At 41.4% G+C, this 24,754-nt stretch overlaps 1 protein-coding gene and 1 long non-coding RNA gene across 4 annotated transcripts; one reads left to right on the forward strand and one right to left on the reverse strand.

The window, feature by feature from the left end:
- Positions 1-890: 890 nt before the first annotated feature.
- On the forward strand, positions 891-11,647 carry LOC131231171 (uncharacterized). 3 transcript variants are annotated; one of them, XM_058227289.1, is made up of 4 exons: positions 891-1,329; positions 10,035-10,073; positions 11,221-11,305; positions 11,364-11,647. In XM_058227289.1, exons 1-4 carry the CDS (start codon positions 916-918, stop codon positions 11,372-11,374), a joined length of 549 nt encoding a protein of 182 aa, XP_058083272.1. In that variant the 5' UTR covers positions 891-915; the 3' UTR covers positions 11,375-11,647. The 3 variants fall into 3 exon arrangements, 2 of the variants coding, with proteins under 2 accessions (XP_058083272.1, XP_058083263.1); XM_058227280.1 differs by having other exon boundaries at positions 11,385-11,647; XR_009164233.1 differs by lacking the exon at positions 891-1,329 and adding an exon at positions 5,244-5,695 and having other exon boundaries at positions 11,364-11,377.
- LOC131231182 (uncharacterized) lies at positions 4,610-5,056 on the reverse strand. The gene is made up of 2 exons (XR_009164239.1): positions 4,951-5,056; positions 4,610-4,873 (listed from the first exon to the last, which is right to left on the reverse strand). It is a non-coding gene; the product is annotated as an uncharacterized LOC131231182 (long non-coding RNA).
- Positions 11,648-24,754: the final 13,107 nt, after the last annotated feature.

Consider the following 24,754-nt stretch of genomic DNA (forward strand, 5'->3'; position numbering starts at 1 on the left):
ATGTGATAATTGAACATCAACAGTTGAAATATTCGTGGGCCACAGAAGTTTTGAGTCATGCTAATATTTTTTATTTCAGTTCATCGTAGTAGGAATAAAGTTATTAATGGTACGGATGGCTTGTAAACATCACTGTCGAGCCGACGTAGATTTTAACGGTAGGAATTTTCCTAATCACATTTTCCTTTAGTACAGCACACTTGAGCTTTGGATTACGGTTGAATTTCTCACAAACATCAAAATGGGCCCTACCTTGGTTCCCAGGAACTTTCGCATCCTGAAAAACATGTATGTGGAGTTTACCGGATCGTGGCTAAGGGAAGCGGATTGCGTAGTGAATAAACTATGTGGGGTCCACCATGATTTATGTATTTTATCCCACCGGTCCATCCATTTTATAAGATAATTTCAGGGCCTTAGCTCAAATCCTAAGCATGTAAAAGGCTAAAAACGACCACACCAAAGGAAACATTGTGAAATGAATTTATACCGTTGTAAAATTCTTGAGGGCTATAGAAGTTTTGGATCAAGATTATATATATTTTTTTTATCCTTTGAACAGTTTGGATGAAAAATAAACATCACTGTGGGGCCTGGAAAGGTTTCAACAGTGGAAATCATTATTTCCACTGTTTCCTGTGGTATGGTCCACTTGAGATTTTTATAAGCTTCAATTTTGGGCTCAACGCCTAAAATTAGATGAAAAAATAGATGGAAGGTGTGGATAAATCACATAAATTCACAGTGGGCCCAACTGAATTTTCTCAGTATAACAATCCGATTTCATGGCCGACTGGGTGCACGGCGGAAACGGAGAAAGATCCGTTAAGGGATCTAACGGAGTAGCATTTATACCCAGGGAACATTCCATTGGTATCCAATCCGCTCCCCTCATCTGCGACGTCTCTTCTAGACATGAGGCCCAGAAAGGAGAGGGGTGGGAAAACGAGAAGGCCCTCTTCATCTCCCACCAGAGACCGTCCTCTCGGATTCGGTCCCACTCCATCTGGGTCCCACCCATCAAGGTTCCCTTCTCCTGCGACCTCTCTTCTAGACCGTGAATTCGCGACAGAAGAGGACGTCACTCGATTGGAGGACCTTGGATTCCCCCCAGAATACTACTACAAGAACGGCGACAGCAGCAATTCAAACCCTAGAAGCTTCCCTCACAGCGTGAAGCAGCAGTGCTGGGACAAGGCCGAGAAGATCAAAGGGCGGGACCCCGACCGATGGAGGCGCGACGCACTCGGCAACACCGTCTTCCGTAAGCTTGTCGGCTGCCCCGGCTGCCTATGTCACGATTACGATCACATCATCCCCTTCTCCAAGGTTCTCAGATTCTTCCCACCTTCTTTAATTTTCCTGCATTTCCGTTGCAATTTATATTTAGGAGCAATGTGGGGCCCACCGGAATAGGATGAACGGTTTGGATCACTGGGAGGTGGGCTCTGCATATACCACGAGCGTGGGGTGATTGGAAAATGCTGGTGCTTTGGGCCCAGCATTGAGTGTTCCTCTTTGTTTAGTAGGAAAGGTTGAATTTGGGTTCGTGGGAAGAGATGTGGAAGAAATGATGTGCTTTGAAAGTTGTTGAGATTTTTTGGAGTTGAGACTGATGGTACAGGTAGTTGAATTTTGTATAGATTAGGATGGAATCGGCTGTTTTATTGGGCTTTGGCTGTTGGGTTGTTGAATTCTACAGTTTTTATGAAATGTGCCCCTTTGATTTGGGGCGGTTTTGGTGAATATCTGGGAGTGAGATACTGTGTTGTATTTTCTTTTTCTTTTGGATTTGACTGAGATGGTCTAATTATATGAGCTTCTGTAGATAGGCAGGAATTGTGTTCTATGGTTTTGGCGATTTTGGGGAAGAAATGAGAGACTATCTGTTTTGTACTTTTGATGATATAACCCAGACATCATAAATGTTTGCATTTGTAAGTATCTGGAATCCCCCTTTTTCAGGTCATGTACTACCTGGCTTATTGATTTTTGGGTTTTCATTAAGTGGACTGTCTTGGCTTGAATGATTTTAATTTTGGGGAATGTAGGAGACCGTGTGTTTTGCTGCCCAATGCCTATACACAGTAAGATAAAATCAAATGTATTGATTAAATACTCAAGTTTTAAGTTGAGGATGTAAGACGACATTATGGGAGGCAATATGGGTTCAAGTGATCTGAAAACCATCATATCTTTGTGATCTAGTCAGCAGGACCACCATCCAGGGTTAGTGATCACCACAGTCAAACTTGCTGGGAAGAACTATTTAGAATGGTCTTAGTCAGTCTAGATGTTCATTGGTAGTAGGAAGAAGTTGCGTTACATCACTGGAAATGAGGAGCTAACGACAGATGATCCATCCCATGGCGATTAAGAAATTGGAAATCTGACGGTCATGTCATGGCTTCTTCACTCTATGCAACCCAGTATTAGCCATATCTGTTGCTTATGAAAATGCAAAGGAGATATTGGATGCTGTTACTAGGACCTGTTCACAGTAAGATCTTCCCAAACATATCAATTGCATCTAGAGATCACCAATATGCAACGGGGGGAGTCTTCTGTAAAAGAGTTCTTTGGATCACTTTGACAGAAGTGGAAAGAGCTTAGTCACTGGCAACCAGTTGCCCTCTACTCCCTGAGAGCTTAAGAAACAGGTGGAACAACAACATATATTTGAGTTTCTTGTTGGCTTCATCTTGATTTTAAGCTTCTACCTATTTGAATCTTGGGAAGGGAATCCTTCCTTGGAATTAGTTTATAATTATGTTAGAGGGGAAGCTACTTGGCAGGCAACTTCCTGTATGCAATGTTCCATCCTTCCAGAGAGATCGGCCCTTTTAGCCAGGTCTAAATCTTCTTGAGGACCCTCAGGGAAAGGGCAATCTCACTCCTTCAAAAACAATGGTAAGGATAAACTCCTCTGTTCCAAGTGGCCAAGAGAGCGGCTAACAGTGTTATAGTTGAGGGGGAACCTGTTCCAAGTGCACCATATTCTAGAGACAGACTATCAGTGACCTTCGTCAAGAGATTCCTGATTTTCATGCATTATATTTGGCTGATACTTCTAGTGAGCAGTTAGGTACATTTGCTAATTATGCATTCCAGTTTCACTCCAATCTTCCAACATCTTGGATTATTGACTTTGGTGCCACATATCGCATGACTGGCGAGGTAAGTAAAGTCCTTTTGTATTCCAGTTCTTTTGAGTTGCATAAAGCTTCCCGATAGATCCTTCTCCAAAACCTTTGGAAAATGAGCCTATCAATTCACCTTTTCTTTGGTGTTGCTATTCGTTTTCATGTTCCTGCTTTCCCTCCTAATTTGTTGTATGTTACTGCTCTTATTAAACAATTAAATTTTGACATCCCTTCTGATTTGTTGTATGTACGCAATAGAATGCTATTGCAGAACATAAAAAATCGACCTCTCCTAGAGGTAACTAGATCTATTTTAATTGGGATGAAAGTTCTGAAGGTCTATTGGGATGGGGCAATTCTCACTTCTCACTGTGGTCTATATGATCAACAGGATGCCATCCTCATTATTTGGAAATAGTTATCTTCTCAAACTTTTAAGGCCCATTTTGCAGCTGTTTAGTATTCCTCTGAAGACTTTTGGATTTGTGTGTTTCCTCCAAGTATTATGGTCATCTAGAGATTAGTTGGGTCATTAGTTTGTAGGCTGTTTTTCTTAGGATATGCTAACACACAAAAGGAATAATGGAATATAAATGTTACTGCCTTGTGAATGGAAAAAATACATCTCTGAGGATGTTACATCTTTGAGAATGTTCCTCTGTTAAATCTTTAAGAATGTTCCTCATTTCTCCTCAGAAGCAATTGCACTTACCCTATCTTGTGATGATGCTTTTCCTCTACTTGTCATGGTGGCCCCATGTGTCCTAACCAAGTCTCTTCTGAGGTGGTGGAAATGCAAGGATCAGTCCTCAGAGATGACTGACTGCAACCTAACTCTGACTTAGCCCCTTCCTCATCCTTTTTAGATTTATCAATTGCACTTAGAAAGCCCAACATTCATGTAGCACTCACCCAACTAGCAATTTTGAATCATATCATATCAATATGTTTCACCTTCTCTTAAGGCATTCCTTTTTTTTTTTTTGGTCTCCATTCCTTTTCGAGTTGCAGATGCCTTGAATCGTCCTAGTTGGAAAGCCGCTATGATGGAGGAAATGACTGCTTTTGTGAAACAGGGAACATGGGATCTGGTGGAGCTGCCGGAAGGGAATCATGTCATTGATTGCAATTGAATGTTCAGCTTGAAGAATAATCCAAATGGATCATTGTTAGTTACAAAGCTCATTTTGTAGCAAAAAGGTTTATACATCAATTTGGTACCAATTATCAGGAAACATTTGCTCCTGTAGCTAGATTGAACTCAGCGTTGTTCTTCGCATTCTTCTATCTGTTGCTGCTCATTGTAATTGGATGCTTCATTAGCTAGATGTGGAGAATGCCTTCTTTATGGAGATCTTCACGAAGAAGTCTACGTCTGTTCCCCTGGTTTTTGCTCATTTAGCACAAGAGGGAAGGTATGCAAGCTGAAGAAAGCCCTTTATGTCTGTTTCAGGGACATATCGGCCTTCATGGTTTACCCCCTTTCTCCAATATTCCCAAAACGGTTTAATCCGCTTTGATTCATCAAATCCAACTCAATTCTTGTATTTTAATTCTCAAAATAGTTTTAGATCTAGTCTAAAATGAGTTTTAAAGTTGCCTTTATGGTTGTAAGAAAGAACAAAATCGGAAAAAAAATGAAAGAAACCTTTTAAAAAAGGAGGGCCTTTATCATCGTATTGGCCCCACAATGATCCAATACAGTCTGTATCAACCAATTTGGCCTCTCTCTCTCTCTCTCTCTCTCTCTCTCTCTCTCTCTCTACTCCATCCCTTCCTCCCTCGATCCAACTAACTTGGTGTCAACTCGACTCGACTCAGTACTTTTGACAGGTTCGGACTAGGTCTGGATCAGTCCAGGGCCTACCAGACTCGGATCGGGTCAAGCATGCTGGACTCGGTACCGAGTCAGGTCGAGTTCAGGTCAGGCATATTTCAAAACCGGATCCAGTCGGGTCAGACCTAACTCGGTCCGACTCGATTCGATGCCCAGCCCTAAATTAATTAAATTCTACCTCGTTAGTACCTAGCGCGAGGTACCCGCAAGTGTTTTCTGAAGAAAACAGCTACTTTTTTTTTTTTCTTTTTTTTTTCAAAAAAATCAATCGAGCCCTAGATAACGTTATCAGCGGAAGAAGATGAGGCCCAGAAAGGAGAGGAGTGGGAAAACGAGAAGGCCCTCATCATCTCCCACCAGAGACCATCCTCTCGGATTCGGTCCCACTCCATCTGGGCCCCACCCATCAAGGCTCCCTTCTCTTGCAACCTCTCTTCTAGACCGTGAATTCGCGACAGAAGAGGACGACACTCGATTGGAGGACCTTGGATTCCCCCCAGAATACTACTACAAGAACGGCGATAGCAGCAATTCAAACCCTAGAAGCTTCCCTCACAGTGTGAAGTAGCAGTGCTGGGACAAGGCCAAGAAGATCAAAGGGTGGGACCCCGACCGATGGAGGCGCGATGCACTCGGCAACACCGTCTTCCGTAAGCTTGACGGTTGCCCCGGCTGCCTATGTCACGATTACGATCACATCATCCCCTTCTCCAAGGTTCTCAGATTCTTCCCACCTTTAATTTTCATGCATTTCCGTTGCAATTTATATATAGGAGCAATGTGGGGCCCACCGGAATAAGATGAACGGTTTGGATCACTGGGAGGTGGACTCTGCATATACCACAAGAGTGGGGTGATTGGAAAATGCTGGTGCTTTGGGCCCAGCATTGAGTGTTCCTCTTTGTTTAGTAGGAAAGGTTGAATTTGGGTTTGTGGGAAGAGATGTGGAAGAAATGATGTGCTTTGAAAGTTGTTGAGATTTTTTGGAGTTGAGACTGATGGTACAGGTAGTTGAATTTTGTATAGATTAGGATGGAATCGGCTGTTTTATTGGACTTTGTCTGTTGGGTTGTTGAATTCTACAGTTTTTATGAAATGTGCCCCTTTGATTTGGGGCGGTTTTGGTGAATATCTGGGAGTGAGATACTGTGTTGTATTTTCTTTTTCTTTTGGATTTGACTGAGATGGTCTAATTATATGAGCTTCTGTAGATAGGCAGGAATTGTGTTCTATGGTTTTGGCGATTTTGGGGAAGAAATGAGAGACTATCTGTTTTGTACTTTTGATGATATGACCCAGACATCATAAATGTTTGCATTTGTAAGTAGCTGGAATCCACCTTTTTCAGGTCATGTACTACCTGGTTTATTGATTTTTGGGTTTTCATTAAGTGGACTGTCTTGGCTTGAATGATTTTAATTTTGGGGAATGTAGGAGACCGTGTGTTTTGCTGCCCAATGCCTATACACAATAAGATAAAATCAAATGTATTGATTAAATACTCAAGTTTTCAAGTTGAGGATGTAAGACGACATTATGGGAGGCAGTATGGGTTCAAGTGATCTGAAAACCATCATATCTTTTTGATCTAGTCAGCAGGACCACCATCCAGGGTTAGTGATCACCACAGTCAAACTTGATGGGAAGAACTATTTAGAATGGTCTTAGTCAGTCTAGATGTTCATTGGTAGTAGGAAGAAGTTGTGTTACATCACTGGAAATGAGGAGCCAACGACAGATGATCCATCCCATGGCGATTAAGAAATTGAAAATCTGACGGTCATGTCGTGGCTTCTTCACTCTATGCAACCCAGTATTAGCCATATCTGTTGCTTATGAAAATGCAAAGGAGATATTGGATGCTGTTACTAGGACATGTTCACAGTAAGATCTTCCCAAACATATCAATTGCATCCGGAGATCACCAATATGCAACGGGGGGAGTCTTCTGTAAAAGAGTTCTTTGGATCACTTTGACAGAAGTGGAAAGAGCTTGGTCACTGGCAACCAGTTGCCCTCTACTCCCTGAGAGCTTAAGAAACAGGTGGAACAACAACATATATTTGAGTTTCCTGTTGGCTTCATCTTGGTTTTAAGCTTCTACCTATTTGAATCTTGGGAAGGGAATCCTTCCCTGGAATTAGTTTATAATTATGTTAGAGGGGAAGCTACTTGGCAGGCAACTTCCTGTATGCAATGTTCCATCCTTCCAGAGAGATCGACCCTTTTAGCCAGGTCTAAATCTTCTTGAGGACCCTCAGGGAAAGGGCAATCTCGCTTCTTTAAAAACAACGGTAACGATAAACTCCTCTGTTCCAAGTGGCTAAGAGAGCGGCTAACAGTGTTAAAGTTGAGGGGGAACCTGTTCCGAGTGCACCATATTCTAGAGACAGACTATCAGTGACCTTCGTCAAGAGATTCTAGATTTTCATGCATTATATTCGGCTGATACTTCTAGTTAGCAGTTAGGTACATTTGCTAATTATGCATTCCAGTTTCACTCCAATCTTCCAACATCTTGGATTATTGACTTTGGTGCTACATATCGCATGACTGGCGAGGTAAGTAAAGTCCTTTTGTATTCCAGTTCTTTTGAGTTGCATAAAGCTTCCTGATAGATCCTTCCCCAAAACCTTTGGAAAATGAGCCTATCAATTCACCTTTTCTTTGGTGTTGCTATTCGTTTTCATGTTCCCGCTTTCCCTTCTAATTTGTTGTATGTTACTGCTCTTATTAAACAATTACATTTTGACGTCCCTTCTAATTTGTTGTATGTACTCAATAGAATGGTATTGCAGAACATAAAAATCAACATCTCCTAGAGGTCACTAGATCTATTTTAATTGAGATGAAAGTTCTGAAGGTCTATTGGGATGGGGCAATTCTCACTTCTCACTGTGGTCTATATGATCAACAGGATGCCATCCTCATTATTTGGAAATAGTTATCTTCTCAAACTTTTAAGGCCCATTTTGCAGTTGTTTAGTATTCCTCTGAAGACTTTTGGATTTGTGTGTTTCCTCCAAGTATTATGGTCATCTAGAGATTAGTTGGGTCATTAGTTTGTAGGCTGTTTTTCTTAGGATATGCTAACACACAAAAGGAATAATGGAATATAAATGTTACTGCCTTGTGAATGGAAAAAGATACATCTCTGAAGATGTTACATCTTTGAGAATGTTCCTCTGTTAAATCTTTAAGAATGTTCCTCATTTCTCCTCAGAAGCAATTGCACTTACCCTATCTTGTGATGATGCTTTACCTCTTCTTGTCATGGTGGCCCCATGTGTCCTAGTCAAGTCTCTTCTGAGTTGGTGGAAATGCAAGGATCAGTCCTCAGAGATGACTGACTGCAACCTAACTCTGACTTAGCCCCTTCCTCATCCTTTTTAGATTTATCAATTGCACTTAGAAAGCCCAACATTCATGTAGCACTCACCCAACTAGCAATTTTGAATCATATCATATCAATATGTTTCACCTTCTCTTAAGGCATTCCTTTTTTTTTGTTTTGGTCTCCATTCCTTTTTGAGTTGCAGATGCCTTGAATTGTCCTAGTTGGAAAGCCGCTATGATGGAGGAAATGACTGCTTTTGTGAAACAGGGAACATGGGATCCGGTGGAGCTGCCGGAAGGGAATCATGTCATTGATTGCAATTGAATGTTCAGCTTGAAGAATAATCCAAACTGATCATTGTTAGTTACAAAGCTCATTTTGTAGCAAAAAGGTTTATACATCAATTTGGTACCAATTATCAGGAAACATTTGCTCCTGTAGCTAGATTGAACTCAGCGTTGTTCTTCGCATTCTTCTATCTGTTGCTGCTCATTGTAATTGGATGCTTCATTAGCTAGATGTGGAGAATGCCTTCTTTATGGAGATCTTCATGAAGAAGTCTACGTCTGTTCCCCTGGTTTTTGCTCATTTAGCACAAGAGGGAAGGTATGCAAGCTGAAGAAAGCCCTTCATGTCTGTTTCAGGGACATATCGGCCTTCATGGTTTACCCCCTTTCTCCAATTTTCCCAAAACGGTTTATTCTGCTTTGATTCATCAAATCCAACTCAATTCTTGTATTTTAATTCTCAAAATAGTTTTAGATCTAGTCTAAAATGAGTTTTAAAGTTTCCTTTATAGTTGTAGGAAATAAGAAAAGCGGAAAAAAAAAAATGAAAGAAACCTTTTAAAAAAGGAGGGCCTTTATCATCGTATTGGCCCCACAAAGATCCAATACAGTCTGGATCAGCCAATTTGGCCTCTCTCTCTCTCTAACAAAAGCGGAAAAAAATGAAAGAAACCTTTTAAAAATGGAGACCTTTATCATCGTATTGGCCCCACAAAGATCCAATACAGTCTGGATCAGCCAATTTGCGCCCCCCCCCCCCCCCTCTCTCTCTCCCATTTGACACCCTCATTGTGGAGCAGATATGGCCAATATGGTTACAGTATGGCTGTATCTGAACAATTTTTATTTTTTTTTTGAACCTTGCTTGAGATGATATATGTTGTTGAATTTGTTGTTTTTTCATGTGGCTGCTTTGTTTTGGGTGCTTTTTGGGCCTGAGTTTGGGAACTTCTAAATTTTCCCTTTTGTAGGATTTACTTTCTCCACATACTTAGTAATTAAGTTTCTGAATATTTGGTTTTTTATAAGGTGATCTGCTTTATTTTGAATGATTTATTAAGCCCCAATCTGCGTGCGTGTGTGTGAGGGGGGTTGCATTTTTCTACAGGTTGTATCTTGAGCTAACCAACAACCAGCTGCGGATGATCATTACTGTATCATGTATGTTTGGTTTGCCACGTCGGGGGATGTTTGAAGCAAGCATGGAATGTATTATTTTAGTCAATTTGGCAGATTAGAATTTGCTTTCGTAGTTTCTATGTAAACCTAACACTTGGGAAGTATGTTGCCATTTGAACATTGCACACACGCAAAAGTCACTGGAAAGTAAGAAATGCCATTAAGCAACACTTCTCATGTCCTGGAAATGACTTGATTGTTGTTGTATAAATTCCATGCTTGCCTCAAGAATGCATATTTTTTTATTTCAGGGAGGAAAGAGCTCTCTGGAGAATTGCCAGGTTTTACAGGTTCTGTTCTTTTCCTTACCCATTTGTGTGTGTGAATTTGTTTTCAAGTTGATGTTGCTAAGCAAATATTGAATTCTGGGGAGCCCTTTGAAGTCTTGCATTGCTGTTCCTCTCTATGCTGCTTGTCATGTTTGAAGTTCCCCAAGCAGACGTGCAACACTCATCTCACAGTCCCTTTGTAAAAGGGTCAGCCTTCCCCCAAGTGTACACCCTACGTGTTAAGTATCGATACTGACTAGAATGCAAGAAAACACAAGTATATGGAAGAATGCTTCGTGTTTCATTAGATTTCTCAAAACCATTACTCTTGGATGCTTTACAAATTAAGGACCCTTCATTATAAAGTGGTTGGAGGATTCTAGAACCTACACACACATATATGGCTAGCATTGTGCCACATGGCACTCATCCAATGATCAAGAATTCTCTAGAACAGTTCTAGAATATTTCAAACTTCTCTACACAAGATCTCACTAGAGTTCTCTAGAAACTTTTAAGGATTTTTACACGACTCCATAGCTTTCTACAATTCTCTACGCCTTTTTACCATTCTCTGCAACTTTCCACACACTTCAGCTCTATTCCAGAATTCTTTAGACTTGTGTGCAAATTTTCCAAGGTACACGATGAGCATAAACTTGGGCCCATGAGAATGATCAGTCTGTAAAAGTGCTGCTGCTAATTCTTTTATATCCTTGTCTTTAGCTTTAAAGAAGAGCACAGAATGCCATTGCACACAGCATATACCATGCAATGCAAGCACATACTATATTGCGTTTTCTTAAGGCATATATTTGTGCAGTGTTTTAAAACCCTGACCTGGACCTGATTGGTGGCGACTGGAACCGGCCACCAGAATGGGTCAGGGTTGTGTTAAAATCGAACAGTTTAGTGGTAACTGTTTGGTAAAAGGAAAAAAAAAAAAAAAAAAACAGTCAGAAGCATGACTTCTACCAGAAATTCCAAACACTAACCACTAGGCTAACAGCAGATTAGTTGTGCTCTCTCACTCTATCATCATTTTAGTTAAGGCAGATTTCCAGGCCAGAGAGGGTCTGACTCGAGAGACTGAACTGCCTACAGAAACAGGTCCAGTCCAATCCAGGTTTTAGAACATTGCATTTGCTTAATTACTCTCATGTTACAGGCTACAGTTAATCGATCAAAGGGGAACCGGATGGAGATATCCAAAGCTGATCTCATACAGAAGAGCGCGTACTGTCGAGTTTCAGGTAATCTTCCAATTTCAATAGAATTGATGGAAACCCTTCTGTTTTTAACTTGCATCAGTTGTGCCATGAGATACTGCAGGGAGGGACATGGATCTCCTTGAACTCTCAGCATATGGAAATGTTCGCCGTGGGCAGGACACAGGCGGTTGTAGGATTCAGTGATGAAGGAAGAAAGTTCTAACAGCATTAATATTGGTTTAGATAACAGCAAGAAACTATACCTGTATTCCGTCGGCCAAGACGATGAGCTCACTTCCATTCACAGAATTTGTCTATGGGTGTTCTCCTTGCCTGCTATTCTCTATATTAAATTACATATGCAATTCAAAGGCCTGTTGTTTATATCAGATTCCATACGGAATATGCAAATAATTTTCAAGGCAAAGGATATAGTTGTCTGACTTGGATCCACAATCAACGATCCCTGTCCCCAACATGAAGTGATGGACATACCTTTCGGACAAGATGGCTTGCAATAGGTTTGTTCCTTCATCCAGTCCCTTACACCCAGGCTGGATGCTTGGGCCTATAGTCTATTCGGAGCCAGATTACGCTGGATCCATGCTCTGAATAATGGGTTCATGGGCCGCCTGTTACGAATGTCAGAATGCATAAAGGTCCAGTATGACAGCCCGGTGCTTGAAAGGGCTAAACTTTATGAATCTTCATTGTCATGTGAGCCTCATCCTAACTTATGTGGGGTCAGTTACGCAAATCCTCAATTAAACCATGGTTCCTCAGGTCTTTAGTACTTAGGCAACGCTTAATTTTTGCACTTAACGTGGAATTGGGAAATTTTTCCATGTTGAGTGGTGTTTGTTAATGCGTTGTTAACGCGCTAAGTAGTTTTTCACTGAATTCTTTCTGTGATAAGAGTCTAGCTTAATGGTGAATGCAGAATGCGCTCCATGATTTTTCATTAAACAAATTTTTTTTGCTTCCAAACGAATTCATTTTAAAGTTACGGCAAATTTTTTCTTATAAATTGTTTACCAAATACAAAATCAACCTTTAACTTATCAAACTTCTTTATGCCCCACCATGATTTATGTGTTTGATCTACACCATCCATCAACTTTTTCAGATCATTTAAGGTGTGAGAAAAGAAGCAGGTCCAATGATTAATTGGACCACAAGGTGGGGATTGAACGTCCACTGTTAAAAACTTCTTGGGAGCTAGAAAAGTTTCAGATCAAGTTGATATTTGTGTTTTCACGTCATCCACATCTACATGACCTAATGAATAGGTTGGATGATAAAAAAACATCACAGTGGCCCTTAGAAAGGTTTCAATGGTAGATGTCAATATCACTGCAGCATCCTTTGGTGAGGTTCACTGTAGTTGTGGCGTTGCTTCATCTTTTAAATCATTTATTAAAATAATACGAGAAAAATGATGAACGGTTTAGATAAAACACCTACATCACGGTGGGCCCCACAGAGCCCTACCCGGACGTTGAGCCGTCCGGCCGGGGGTAGGACGCAATCCGCGTCTGAAGCGGATCTAATGGGACGGATTGGGAAGCGGATTGGATGGTGCATTGACGTCAGCAAGTTCTGTAGGTCTCATCATGACGTATTTGTTATATCCAAACCGTCCATTCATTTTGCCAGTTCATAAGGCTTGAGCCAAAAAATAAGACAGATCTAAAGATAAATTGAACCACACTGTAAAAAGAAGTGAGTGATTGAACGTCTACCGTTGAAACCCATTTGGGGTCACAGAAGTTTCGGATCAATATGAAATTTGTTTTTCCTCTTCATCCCGATATTTTTGACCTTATGAATAAATTAGATGGAAAATAAACATTATAGTGGGCCCTCCAAATTTTTAACGGTGAAAATCATTATCCCGCTGCTATTTTTGGTGTGGTCCATTTGAGTTTTGGATATTATTCATTTTTTGGATAATGCTCTAAAATGATCTCGAAAATTTGATGAACGGTGTGGATATAATAAATAAATTATTGTAGGGCCCATGTAACTTTGATCTCTTTGAACGGTTCGTACAACTCAGACCTCGAGAAGCATTGGCGCTCGTCTCGTAAACGGATTGGCTACTCCCCCTGCCGCCAGCCCCGTGGCTAGTGGTCGGTGCTCTGTGGGCCCTACTGTGATGTATGTGTTTCATCCATTCCATTCATCCAATTTTAAAGATCATTTTAGGGCATGATCTAAAAAATTAGAGGTATTTAAATCTCATGTGGTCCACACCACATGAAAACAATAGAAATTGGATATCCACCATTAAAATCATCCTAAGGCCCACTGTACTGTTTATTTGATATCCAATCTGTTGATTAGGTCATACAGTCCCACATGAAGGGAAAAAACAAAAATCAGCTTGATCCAAAGCTTTTATGGACGCTAAAATGTTTTTAATGGTCGAAAATCATTCAACACTGTTTTCTGTAATGTGGTCCACTTGATATTGTGATATATCTCATTTTTGGTCTCAGATGGTAAAATGATTTATAAAAATAGATGGACAGCATGGATGAAACACATACATCATGGTGGGGCCCACAGAGTACCTACCACCAGCCATTGGCTCGTGTCCGGGGGAGTAGCCCATCCGTTTCCGCTCGTCTCGGACGCAGATTTCCTGCGAAAGCCTTTCGTAGGAAGTTCCCGCGCTGGGAACCCTGGTGGGGCCCACTTGGATGTTAGTGAGAAATCCTCACCGTCCATCCGTTTTTTGAGTTCATTTTAAGACATGAGGCCAAAGATGAACCATATCCAATGCTCAAGTGGGCCGTAAACGTGATGATTAAACGTCCACAGTTGAAATATTCGTGGGGCCACAAATGTTTTGAATCATGCTAATATTTGTGTTTTCAGTTCATCCCAGTAGGAATGACGTTATTAACGGTATGGATGGTATATAAACATCACTGTCGAATCAGGAAGGTTTCAGCGGTAGGAATTTCCCTAAATACATTTTTCTGGCCACCTGAGTCTTGGATCCTGTTCAATTTTGGTCTAATCTCCTAAAATTAGCTCACAAAATGGATGGACGGAGTGGATTCCTGACAAACATTATGGTGGGTCCACCTAAGTCAGCGGAAAGGCTTTAGTAGGAAATCCGAGTCCGCTCCTCTTCGCACGACACGTATCTGAGTTTGGATACTCCCCAGCCACCAGCCCGGTCAGTGGTGGTAGGTGCTATGTGGCCCCCATGATGTATGTGTTTCATCCATTCCGTTCTTCCATTTTTACATATCATTTTATATCTCTATCCCAAAAATAAAAGGGATATAAATCTCAAGTTGACCACACCATAGGAAAACAATAGTGATTAGATATCCACCATTAGAATCCTTATAGGGCCCATTGTACTGTTTATTTGACATCCAATATATTGATTAGGTCATACATGCCCAGATTAAGTGAAAAATAAAAAATCGGCTTGATCCAAAACTTTAATGGCCCTAAAAGGTTTTCAATGGATAAAATTCATTCAACACTATTTTAGTGTTTCCTGTAATGTTGTCCCGTTGAGATTGGGATATACCTAATTTTTGGTCTCATACTATAAAATTATCTGGAAAAATATATGGACAGCATGGATGAAACACATACATCATGGTGGGGCCCACAGAGCACCAACCACACACTGGCTATATAACTGGTGTAGGTGCGTTGACGCTCATTGAGCTGGTTTAAAGGAGATCAAAGTTGGCGGGAACCAATTCACGTTTATTTAACAATTTACCTTTAATATTTAGGGTGTCGTTGTTGCATTAGATGGAACCCTCATTCCTGCATGTATCCCGACAGATAAACAAATATCTTACAGAAGAAGAGGAAGAGGTGAATGTGCTCAAAACGTTATGGCCATTTGTGACTTTAATATAATTTTTACATATGTCATAGCTGGATGGAAAGGGGTGACACATGATTCAAAGGTCTTTATGGATGCTGTGCTTGATCCAACAAAGAAATTTTCATTGCTCCCTCCTGGTAATATTTAATATATATTTTTATATAACTTGGTAAAATTATAACTTGAAATTTTGCTAAAATGTCATTTGTTTTTATGTAGAGAAATATTATCTGGTTGATGCTGCTTACACTCACACAAGAGGATTTATGGCACCATATCGTAATGTTTGGTATTGGTTAGGCGACTTTTGTAGTGGTGGGCAGCCTATTAGTAAAGAGGAGGTTTTTAATCATATGCATGCAAAGTTACGAAATGTAATCGAAAGGTCTTTTAGCGTGTTGAAGGTCCGTTTTGTAATTTTCCTTCCCGACGCAAAGAGACATAGTTATTACACGCATGACACTACACAACTACACCAGAAAAGAATCCATCTCCGATCCACTCTTCCAATAATACAATGATAAAAATATTCTTTTGGAGATAAATATCGAATTAGAGAATTATATGCCAAGTGGAAGAAGTATTTGAAAACTTTGAACAAACTATTATGTCCAATATGCGAGAAAAAATTGCCACCATATTTATACATGCAAATCTTTAATTTTTTTTTTTATCTATTTTTATAAATAATGATATTTTAATTTTCTATTACGCACTTTATAATTTATTTGAATTAAATAGAATAATTTTATTTTCATTTCATAAAAAATAATTTATTTATAACGTAAAGCATTTCCAAACAAGAGATAGATAGGGGCAAATGTGTCAAATTAACATATTTCAGACCATGCAGATGTTTGTTAACAAACAGAATATTTCAAATGCCATAATTAATTTTCAGACTTCAGCCATAGTTACCAAACATGTTTTTTGACTTCAGATTTTATACTCAGGCTTTAGATTTCAGATTCACTCTACAGCTTTCAGATTTAATAAACCAGACCTTACTTTGCATCATTTTGTTTCATGCAGGTCAATCCAACGTGATGACCATGTGCCTGACTTTTGGGTCTGGCCATCTACCTGGGAAGGTTGGCACCATGCTTAAAAGACACTCGTTTGGCCCTGGGTCGCCCCACATGGTTGTCGACTTGTACGAGTCACACCCGACTGGACTATAGTTGGCAAGCGGCTGGCCCAAGTGGGGTGGATACTGGGTCTTATGGCATCGTTGGTTGAAACCTTGTGATTATGGGTTCGTCCCCTTTTGGCAATCCTGACAGCGAGTTCTGAGGATCTTGGATCCCTGGCTTTGCATTGTATACTGTCACGTTTACAGTTCAGACAAGTGGGGTCCATGTCTCGGTAATTAAAAAAAAAGCGTTGATATCTTAAGAGTCCCACCATGTCTGGAGGGTGGGCACACAATCCTATAGACCAGAAGATCTCAGTCACCAATCTGACATAGGGGAGGACGTGAGGTCAAGCACCGTCTTCCTCAAGAGGATAACTATTCCGAATCCATGGAACTTCCCTGGACTCCTCACAGAGACTTCTCGAATCCACGAGGAAAGAAAAGAAAATAGAAATAAATTCTAATAAATTCGAAATTGATTGATGAATAATTAAAAACGAGTTCACAAGCCTTTAAATAAGGGTACCAAGCAATGGGAAAGAAATCAGAATCAAACTACAACTCAAACTCCTAGAATCCGCGACTTACTATAAATAGTAAACTTACTATTTATAGACGGTCGTGATGTCTACTAGTGCGCAAGGTTTTCGGCCAAAAATAGTAAGTGTCCTATTTGGCTTCACTAAACCGTTCTCCTAATTATTCTAAGCTCTTTTCACGTTGGGCGCAACTCCTAAAGCCCGACGGATGAAGAGTTATAATCAAACTAAAACTTACTATTTATAGTAAAAACGAAATTAAAACAGGGAAACGACCGTCGATCAAGGGGTTTTTCGCAATTCCAGGCTGCCCAACCCGGTGTAGCGGGTTGGTTGACTAAAGTAGCTCGTTCTACCCCAAAATCATATATTTTACGTCAGATAACTTATTCCGGATTGTGAGATACACCCGATCTAAGGTCCGATGGTCCAGATCACTTCTGTCGTCGACCGGGCCTTTTCTGATCCATCTTGGCCATGAAACTGTCCGCGACCCGCTCTACATCAGTCCCCTCCACTTCCAAAGAACTTGTCCTCGAGTTCTCATCCTGCACTGGTTCATAATATTCGGTCAGGTCCGCGACGTTAAAAGTCCGTGAGATTGCCATGTCATCTAGAAGATCAACAACATAAGCGTTGTCATTGATCTTTCGAATGATTGGTACCGGTCCAATCTTTTTATTCTTCAACTTGTTGTACGTTCCAGTCGGAAATCGTTCTTTGCGCAGATGGACCATTACTTGGTCGCCCACCTCGAATACTTTTTGTCGTTGATGCTTGTCGGCTTGCTCATATTTTTCGTTCGAGGCATGTAGCTTGGTTTGTACCTCCGCATGAATGCCCATGATCTTGTTAGCCATATGTTTCGCTGCAATGCTCATGCCTGAGAGCTTGGGCAGAGGGACCAAGTCTAATGTGTGGCGAGGTACTCATCCATAAATAACCTGGAACGAAGATTTTCCTGTCGAGCAGTTCACCATGTTGTTGAATGCAAACTCCGCTTGAGACAAGGCCAAATCCCACTGCTTCGGTTTTTCTCCTGAAATAATCGAAAGAGGTTTCCCAACGTGTGATTCACAACCTCAGTTTGACCGTCAGTCTGTGAGTGGTAGGCGCTACTGAACTGAAGTCGTGTAGCGAATCGAGTCCACAAAGTCCGCCAAAAGTGGCTTATGAACTTCGTGTCACGGTCAGAAGTAATAGTCTTGGGAACCCCGTGTAGCCGCACAATTTCTCTGAAGAATAGATTCGCCATGTGTGTTACATCGAGAGTCTTCTTGCATGGAATAAAGTGCACCGATCTACTACCACGAACACCGAACCCATGCCGCATTGTGTTCGTGGGAGACAAAGCACGAAGTCCATAGATAAATCCTCCCAAGGGCCGTCAGGCACGGGTAACCGAGTGTAAAGGCCCGCATTATGAGAATGCCCCTTAGAGGTCTGACAAATATAACAACGTTGGACTGCCTTTCCCACATCACGTACCAATTGCGGCCAGTAATACCGTTCTTTCACAAGAGCTAGCGTCTTGTCTCGCCCAAGGTGTCCACTGAGGTCACCTCCATGTAGCTCTTGGATTATCTGTTCCCTTAGCGAACTGTTTGGGATGCAAAGTCGATTTCTCTTGAAAAGAAACCCATCTTGTATATGTAAGTCGCCGGGGTGACCTTCTTGGCATCTAACCCATGCGTCATTAAAGTCATCGTCATCGGCATATATGTCTTTGAGGCGCTCGAACCCGACAACCTCATTTCTCATAGTGACTAACAAAGTTGCACGGCGACTCAGTGTATCAGCTACTTTGTTCTATTGCCCTGACTTATGTTTTAGTACGAACGTGAATTCCTACAAAAACGAGATCCATCTAGCATGCACACGGTTAATGTTAGCTTGACTATTAATGAATTTGAGAGTTTGATGGTCCGTGTAAAGTATGAATTCTCTTTGAATCAAATAATGTTGCCAGTGCCGCAGTGCCTGGACCACTGCATATAACTCGATCTCATATGTAGACTACTTCTTACGTGCATCGCTAAGTTTCTCGCTGTAGAAGGCTACCGGCCTACCTTCTTGAGACAAAACTCCCCCAATTTCAACATATGAGGCATCACATTCGACTTCAAACAGTTTGTCAAAGTTGGAAAGTACAAGAACCGAAGTCGTGGATAATCTGCGCTTGATTTCGGCAAAGCTCCTGTTGGCTTCGTCAGTCCACTGAAACTACCATTTCTTCATACAATCTGTGTTGGTGACATAATGGTACTGAAATTTTTCACGAACCGACGATAGAATGTCGTCAGTCCATGAAAACTTCGCACTTCGTAAATATTTGTAGGAACCGGTCATTCTCTGATTGCCTTCACCTTTTCCTCATCCACCCGAATGCCCGTGGATGTGACGACAAAACCCAGGAACAATAGGCTATCAGTCATGAAGCTGCGCTTTTTTAAATTGAGGTACAACTTATTTTTAGTGAGCACTTGAAGGACCTTCTTGAGGTGTTCCATATGGGTGGTTTCATCTTGACTGTATATCAAAATATCATCGAAGTAAGCCACAACGAACCGCCCAATGAAAGGTTTCAGAACTTGGTTTATCAATCTCATAAATGTGTTAGGCGCATTCGAAAGACTGAAGGGCATGACCATCCATTCGTATAATCCTTCATTGGTCTTAAAGGTTATTTTCCACTCATCACCTAACCGTATTTGAATCTGATGGTAGCCGCTCCTTAGGTCCAATTTAGAGAATATTTTTGCACCCTCTAGCATGTCTAGCAAATCGTCCAACCATGGTATAGGAAACCTGTATTTTATGGTGATTTTGTTGATGGCTCGGCTGTCGACACACATGCGCCAACTCCCATCTTTCTTTGGAGTTAATAGAGCTGGTACAACACATGGACTCATGCTCTCTCGAATAAGACCTTTACAGATCAACTCCTCTACTTGTCACTGCAGAATCTTGCACTCATTCGGACTCATTCGATCATGGGGACGATTAGGTAAACTAGACACGGGGACAAAGTCGATATGGTGTTGGATATCCAGCATGGGGGGTAACCCATCGGGAAGGTCATCGGGCCAGATTTCTTTGAATTCATGTAGAAGGGACCTTAGTCTTTCAGGAATGTTGGTAGGCTCGAGTTCTTTCCCTTTTACAATTAATGCACAAGTGTGTCCTGTTTCCTTTGATTCTTCCACGAAGTCCCGTATGGTTAAGAGAAAATGACCTTCCACTTTAGAAGTTTCAGATGGTCCCTCTGGATCCATAAGGGCCAATATGGTCTTCCGGCCATCCTTAACGAAGATATATATATTATCTCGTCCTTTATGAGTGGCATTACGGTCAGATTGCCAGGGCCGACCGAGTAGCATGTGACATACTTCCATGTCAACCACATCGCATACTACTTCATCCTTATAATGTTTGCCAATTGAAAAGGATATGGTGCACCGTTCAGTTACCTTTGTTTCGCTGACCTTCTTGATCCAACCGATTGTATATGGAGAGGGATGACGCTCCGTTTTCAATTGTAATTTTTCCACCATGACCTTAGAGACGATGTTCTCGCTGCTCCTACTGTCAATGATCACGTCACAAACCTTTTGATTCACCGTACACCTAGTGCGGAAGATGTTATGTCGTTGTGGATGCACTTCTTTTCTTGGCGCATATAATAGTCGCCTCACGACGAGCGACTCGCTGTGATCTTACTGAATCCAACCTGAATCATCTGTCTCGTCCTTGGTGGTATGCTTCTATTCTTCAATATCTGGATCTTCATAAGCATTATCAGCACTACCATCATTGATGACGAGGTTTGCCACTTTTTGCTGGGGACAAATATTTGATAGGTGGCCTGGTTGGCCACAACGATAGCAGTTATCGAGCCTTGGCCGAGCATAAGGGTTTGAGATTCTACTTGGACCAGTAGCAGTCGATACGTCCCTTTGGGGTCTAGCTTACCCGCTTCCTTGATCTCAGTTCTCAAACATAGGAGGTTGAGTGTGTGCTCTTATGGGCTCCTTCCCTATGGGATCCTTGTAGTAGGATAGGTCCGTATGTTAGGACGTTCAAGTTGCACTTCTGCCCGAGTAGCCAACTTGATCGCATCATTCATCGTCCATACGAACTGCATCTGGACCCGATCCTGGATACTCATACGCAATCCACCGTTGAATCGGGCAACTTACTGTGATTCAGTCTCAACCAAATCATTACGTGCCGCCAGGCGATAAAATTCTTCTGCGTATTCTCTCACCGACTGACTACCCTGTCGACAATTTTGGTATTGTTGGAATAATATCTGATCGTAATCGCTAGGGAGGAATCGGGCACGTAGTAGCTGCTTCATCCGCTGCCAGATGCGGATTGGTGCTTTCGTCTGCCAGGTTCGCGTGAGTTGCAGTTGTTCCCACCAAGCTGAAGCTCCTCCTTTCAACTTGTAGGCCACAAGCTTGACCTTCTTTGCTTCAGGGATGTCCATATAGTCGAAAAATCACTCAACTTCAGAAAGCCAATCGAGGAAATCCTCGATCTACTCGATCGCCGCCATGTCTGGGGTGTTGGAAGATTATGTCGTCGATTTTCTCCTCACTAGAGCCCCCTTCCTTAAGAATGACCCTTGGATGCACTGCCGGTACTATCCTGTGATCAAGGCGATTAATTGGGGGTGGAGGATTGCCACCAAGAACACGGAGTTGCCTTAGGTTTTCCGTCAAGAGATCCGCTATGCGGTCGATGGAAGCCTGCAGCCCTTACATGGCTTGCTGATTCTCTCGTTGCGCTACTTCGAAAGCTGCCGCTGTTAAAGGTAAATTCCCTAGAGCATCGCCCATGGGATTGTTGCCCGACCCGTCGTTAGAAGCCATCAATCTAAGAAAAAACCTCGCTTTGATACCAAACTGACGTAGGGGAGGACGTGAAGTCGAGCACCGTCTTCCTCAAGAGGATAACTATTCCGAATCCACAGAACTTCCCTAGACTCCTCACAGAGACTTCTCGAATCCACGAGAAAAGAAAGCAGAAAATAGAAATAAATTTTAATAAATTCGAAATTGATTGATGAATAATTAAAAATGAGTTCACAACCCTTTAAATAAGGGTGCCAAGCAATGGGAAAGAAATTAGAATCAAACTACAACTCAAACTCCTAGAATCTGCAACTTACTATAAATAGTAAACTTACTATTTATAGACGGTCGTGATGTCTACTAGTGCGCAAGGTTTTCGACCAAAAATAGTATCTTATTTGGCTTCACCAAACCGTTCTCCTAATTATTCTAAGCTCTTTTCATGTTGGACGCAACTCCTAAAGCCCGACGAATGAAGAGTTATAATCAAACTAAAACTTACTATTTATAGTAAAAACGAAATTAAAACAGGGAAACGACCGTCGATCAAGGGGTTTTTCGCAATTCCGGGCTGCGCAACCCTGCGTAGCGGGGTTGGTTGGCTAAAGTAGCTCGTTCTACCCCAAAATCATATATTTTACGTCAGATAACTTATTCCGGATCGTGAGATACACCTGATTTAAGGTCCAATGGTCCAGATCACTTCTGTCGTCGACCGGGCCTTTTCTGATCCATCTTGGCCATGAAACTGTCCGAGACCCGCTCTACATCACAATCTTGGGCCTGTTTTAGGATTATCATACCCAGAAGGATTTCCATGTATGGTCCATCCACGGTTGGGCTCATCAGATGAGTGGTCAGATGAGTGGTCTGGATCTTAAATTTAAAACCTGCGGTTACTGCACAATACGGCGTTTCAAGCAGCCTATGATGATTATTCCTCCGGGAGTTAGTTGATACTCTGGCAGATTATGACAAGAATAAGTCAGAAATTGTAGGTGGTGGCATACACTACAGAAATCAAACATGCTGTGAGTGTGAGTCATGGACACTCGTTCGTTGAAATAAGACCGCTGGATGTTTTTCATTTTCAACTGTCCACGAGGGCCCACCAACCTGATAGTGGTACATTTGGACAGTTAAGTTTGAATTAGTTGAATGCCATGTACGGAAATCCTAAACAACTTGTAGCTGCCTGCGTATCATCCATCATATTATGCCAGAGTATGGCCGCCGTTCCGTAACTTGGGGAAGCTTTTTAACCAGTAAATGAGTCGACTCAGCGTGTTTGCAACAGAGAAACGAGACATTGTCATTGGACATTTCAAAAGATAAAACTGCATTCAAATATCCCTACCCAAAAGATAATAAGAAAATAGAAATGAACAGAGACATAGTAATAAGCTGCCACGTGTCACCGCAGCAGGCCTTATTTGATTAGAAAGCATCAACTATTAATTACGGATGATTACGGTGAGTCGGTGGAGGCGGGAACAGATATCCAGCGCTAGGGTTTGTGTTGGCCCCTGGATCTTCGTAATCCATTGTAAAATCCATCATCACCCTTCCTTTTTCCTTTTTTACCTAAATGCCAAAAAACAAAAAATAATAAAAATTCAATACAATGGCCTGAAAATTCCGATGAAAAAAAAAAGAAGAAGAAGAAAAACCCACCTCAATTTGATTGAAAGAAGCTACTTTCTCAAATCTCATCTCCTTTCTTCCGGATCCTACAAAACAGAGGACGAAAGGCCTAAATGCCCAAAATAAAAATAAAAATAATAATAATAATAATAATAACAAAAAAAAAAAAAACAAAGAAAGAAAGAACGAATAAAAGAAACGAAACGAAAAGAAAATACCAACCTTGAGAGAAGCAGAGAGCGAAAACAGATGAAATCAGAAGAGCTATGAGAAAGTAAGATCGACCCATGATTTGTTTCACGTTTCTGAGAAATGAGTTCCTCTCAGATTCGGGAATCCAGCTCTGTTTTTTTTTTTTCTTTTTTTCTTTTTTCCGACCTGAAATGCTCGAAATTGGAAGCGATATACAAAAGAAGAAACTAAAAAAGAAGGGCTTTGCTTTGCCTCGAATCTGAGAAAGTCCTCTCGCTCTCTCTCTCTCTCTCTCTCTCTCTAACTCTCCTCCGGATTCGTTTTGCATGTATGACACCTGCTTTTGTGAGTTGTCATGATTTAGTAGAAGTAAACTGTGGTAAACTGACACTTTGTTTTGGGCGTTTTGAACGAGGTTTGGTGGCTAGGATACTTGCAATGTGTTGCTGTAAGATACAATGGGACTATAGCCGTTAGATCTTGAGGCATGTTCGATGATCCAAACCGTTTATATGATGGGCCTCAAAGTGCATGGTGACACTTATTAGTAAAAATATAAAATTTGAATATTTTAACACACGGAACGTCTATTTCTTTCCTAAGATTTTAGACCGTTACCTTAACCGTGGTCTTGTGTGACATTGATCTTTACTTAGATTTGAAGTTTTTGTAAACAGCTGCGTTCAGCCACCAACTCGGCTTTGGTAGTGAGCCTTCCGCTCGGTACTCGTCGGTGCACGAAAAAGCTCTGTGAGCTTCACCATGATGTATGTGTTTTGATCCACGGCGTCCATTCATTTTTTCATATCACCCCTAAAATGAGGCAGATCCAAGTATGAGGTATACCAAACCATATGAGACTGGTGATTGAATGCCTACCATTAGAAACTTCTCAGGAGCCACAGGTTTTGGATCAAACTGATATTTGTGTTTTCCTTCGTCTAGGTCCAAGTGACCTTGTCAACAGGTTGGATGGCCGGCAAACATTACAGTGGGCCTTGGAAAGTTTCTAACGGTGGGGATTCAATCACCACTACTGTTTCATGTGGTGTGCTCTGCCTGAGATTTGGATCTATCTTATTTTTGGTCCGTCATTTAAAATGAGCCGGCAAAATAGATGAACGGCATGGATAAGACACATACATCATGGTGGGGCCACGAAGGTTTTCCAGAGCCGATTAAGCACCAGCTGGTACTGGTCCTGGAGGGGTCACTACTGAAGCAGTCCTTAGCCATGTACCTCAGATCCACGGG

The sequence above is a fragment of the Magnolia sinica genome, chromosome 2, assembly GCF_029962835.1.
Source record: "Magnolia sinica isolate HGM2019 chromosome 2, MsV1, whole genome shotgun sequence".
In the NCBI taxonomy this organism is placed as follows: domain Eukaryota; kingdom Viridiplantae; phylum Streptophyta; class Magnoliopsida; order Magnoliales; family Magnoliaceae; genus Magnolia; species Magnolia sinica.

Bases quoted from the DNA above. Each gene is read 5' to 3' on its own strand.
- LOC131231171 (XM_058227280.1), top strand. From the start codon at position 916: ATGAGGCCCAGAAAGGAGAGGGGTGGGAAAACGAGAAGGCCCTCTTCA. The intron at 1,330-10,034 runs GTTCTCAGATTC...TTTTTATTTCAG, and splicing joins ACATCATCCCCTTCTCCAAG to GGAGGAAAGAGCTCTCTGGA. The intron at 11,306-11,384 runs GTAATCTTCCAA...GAGATACTGCAG, and splicing joins CGCGTACTGTCGAGTTTCAG to GGAGGGACATGGATCTCCTT.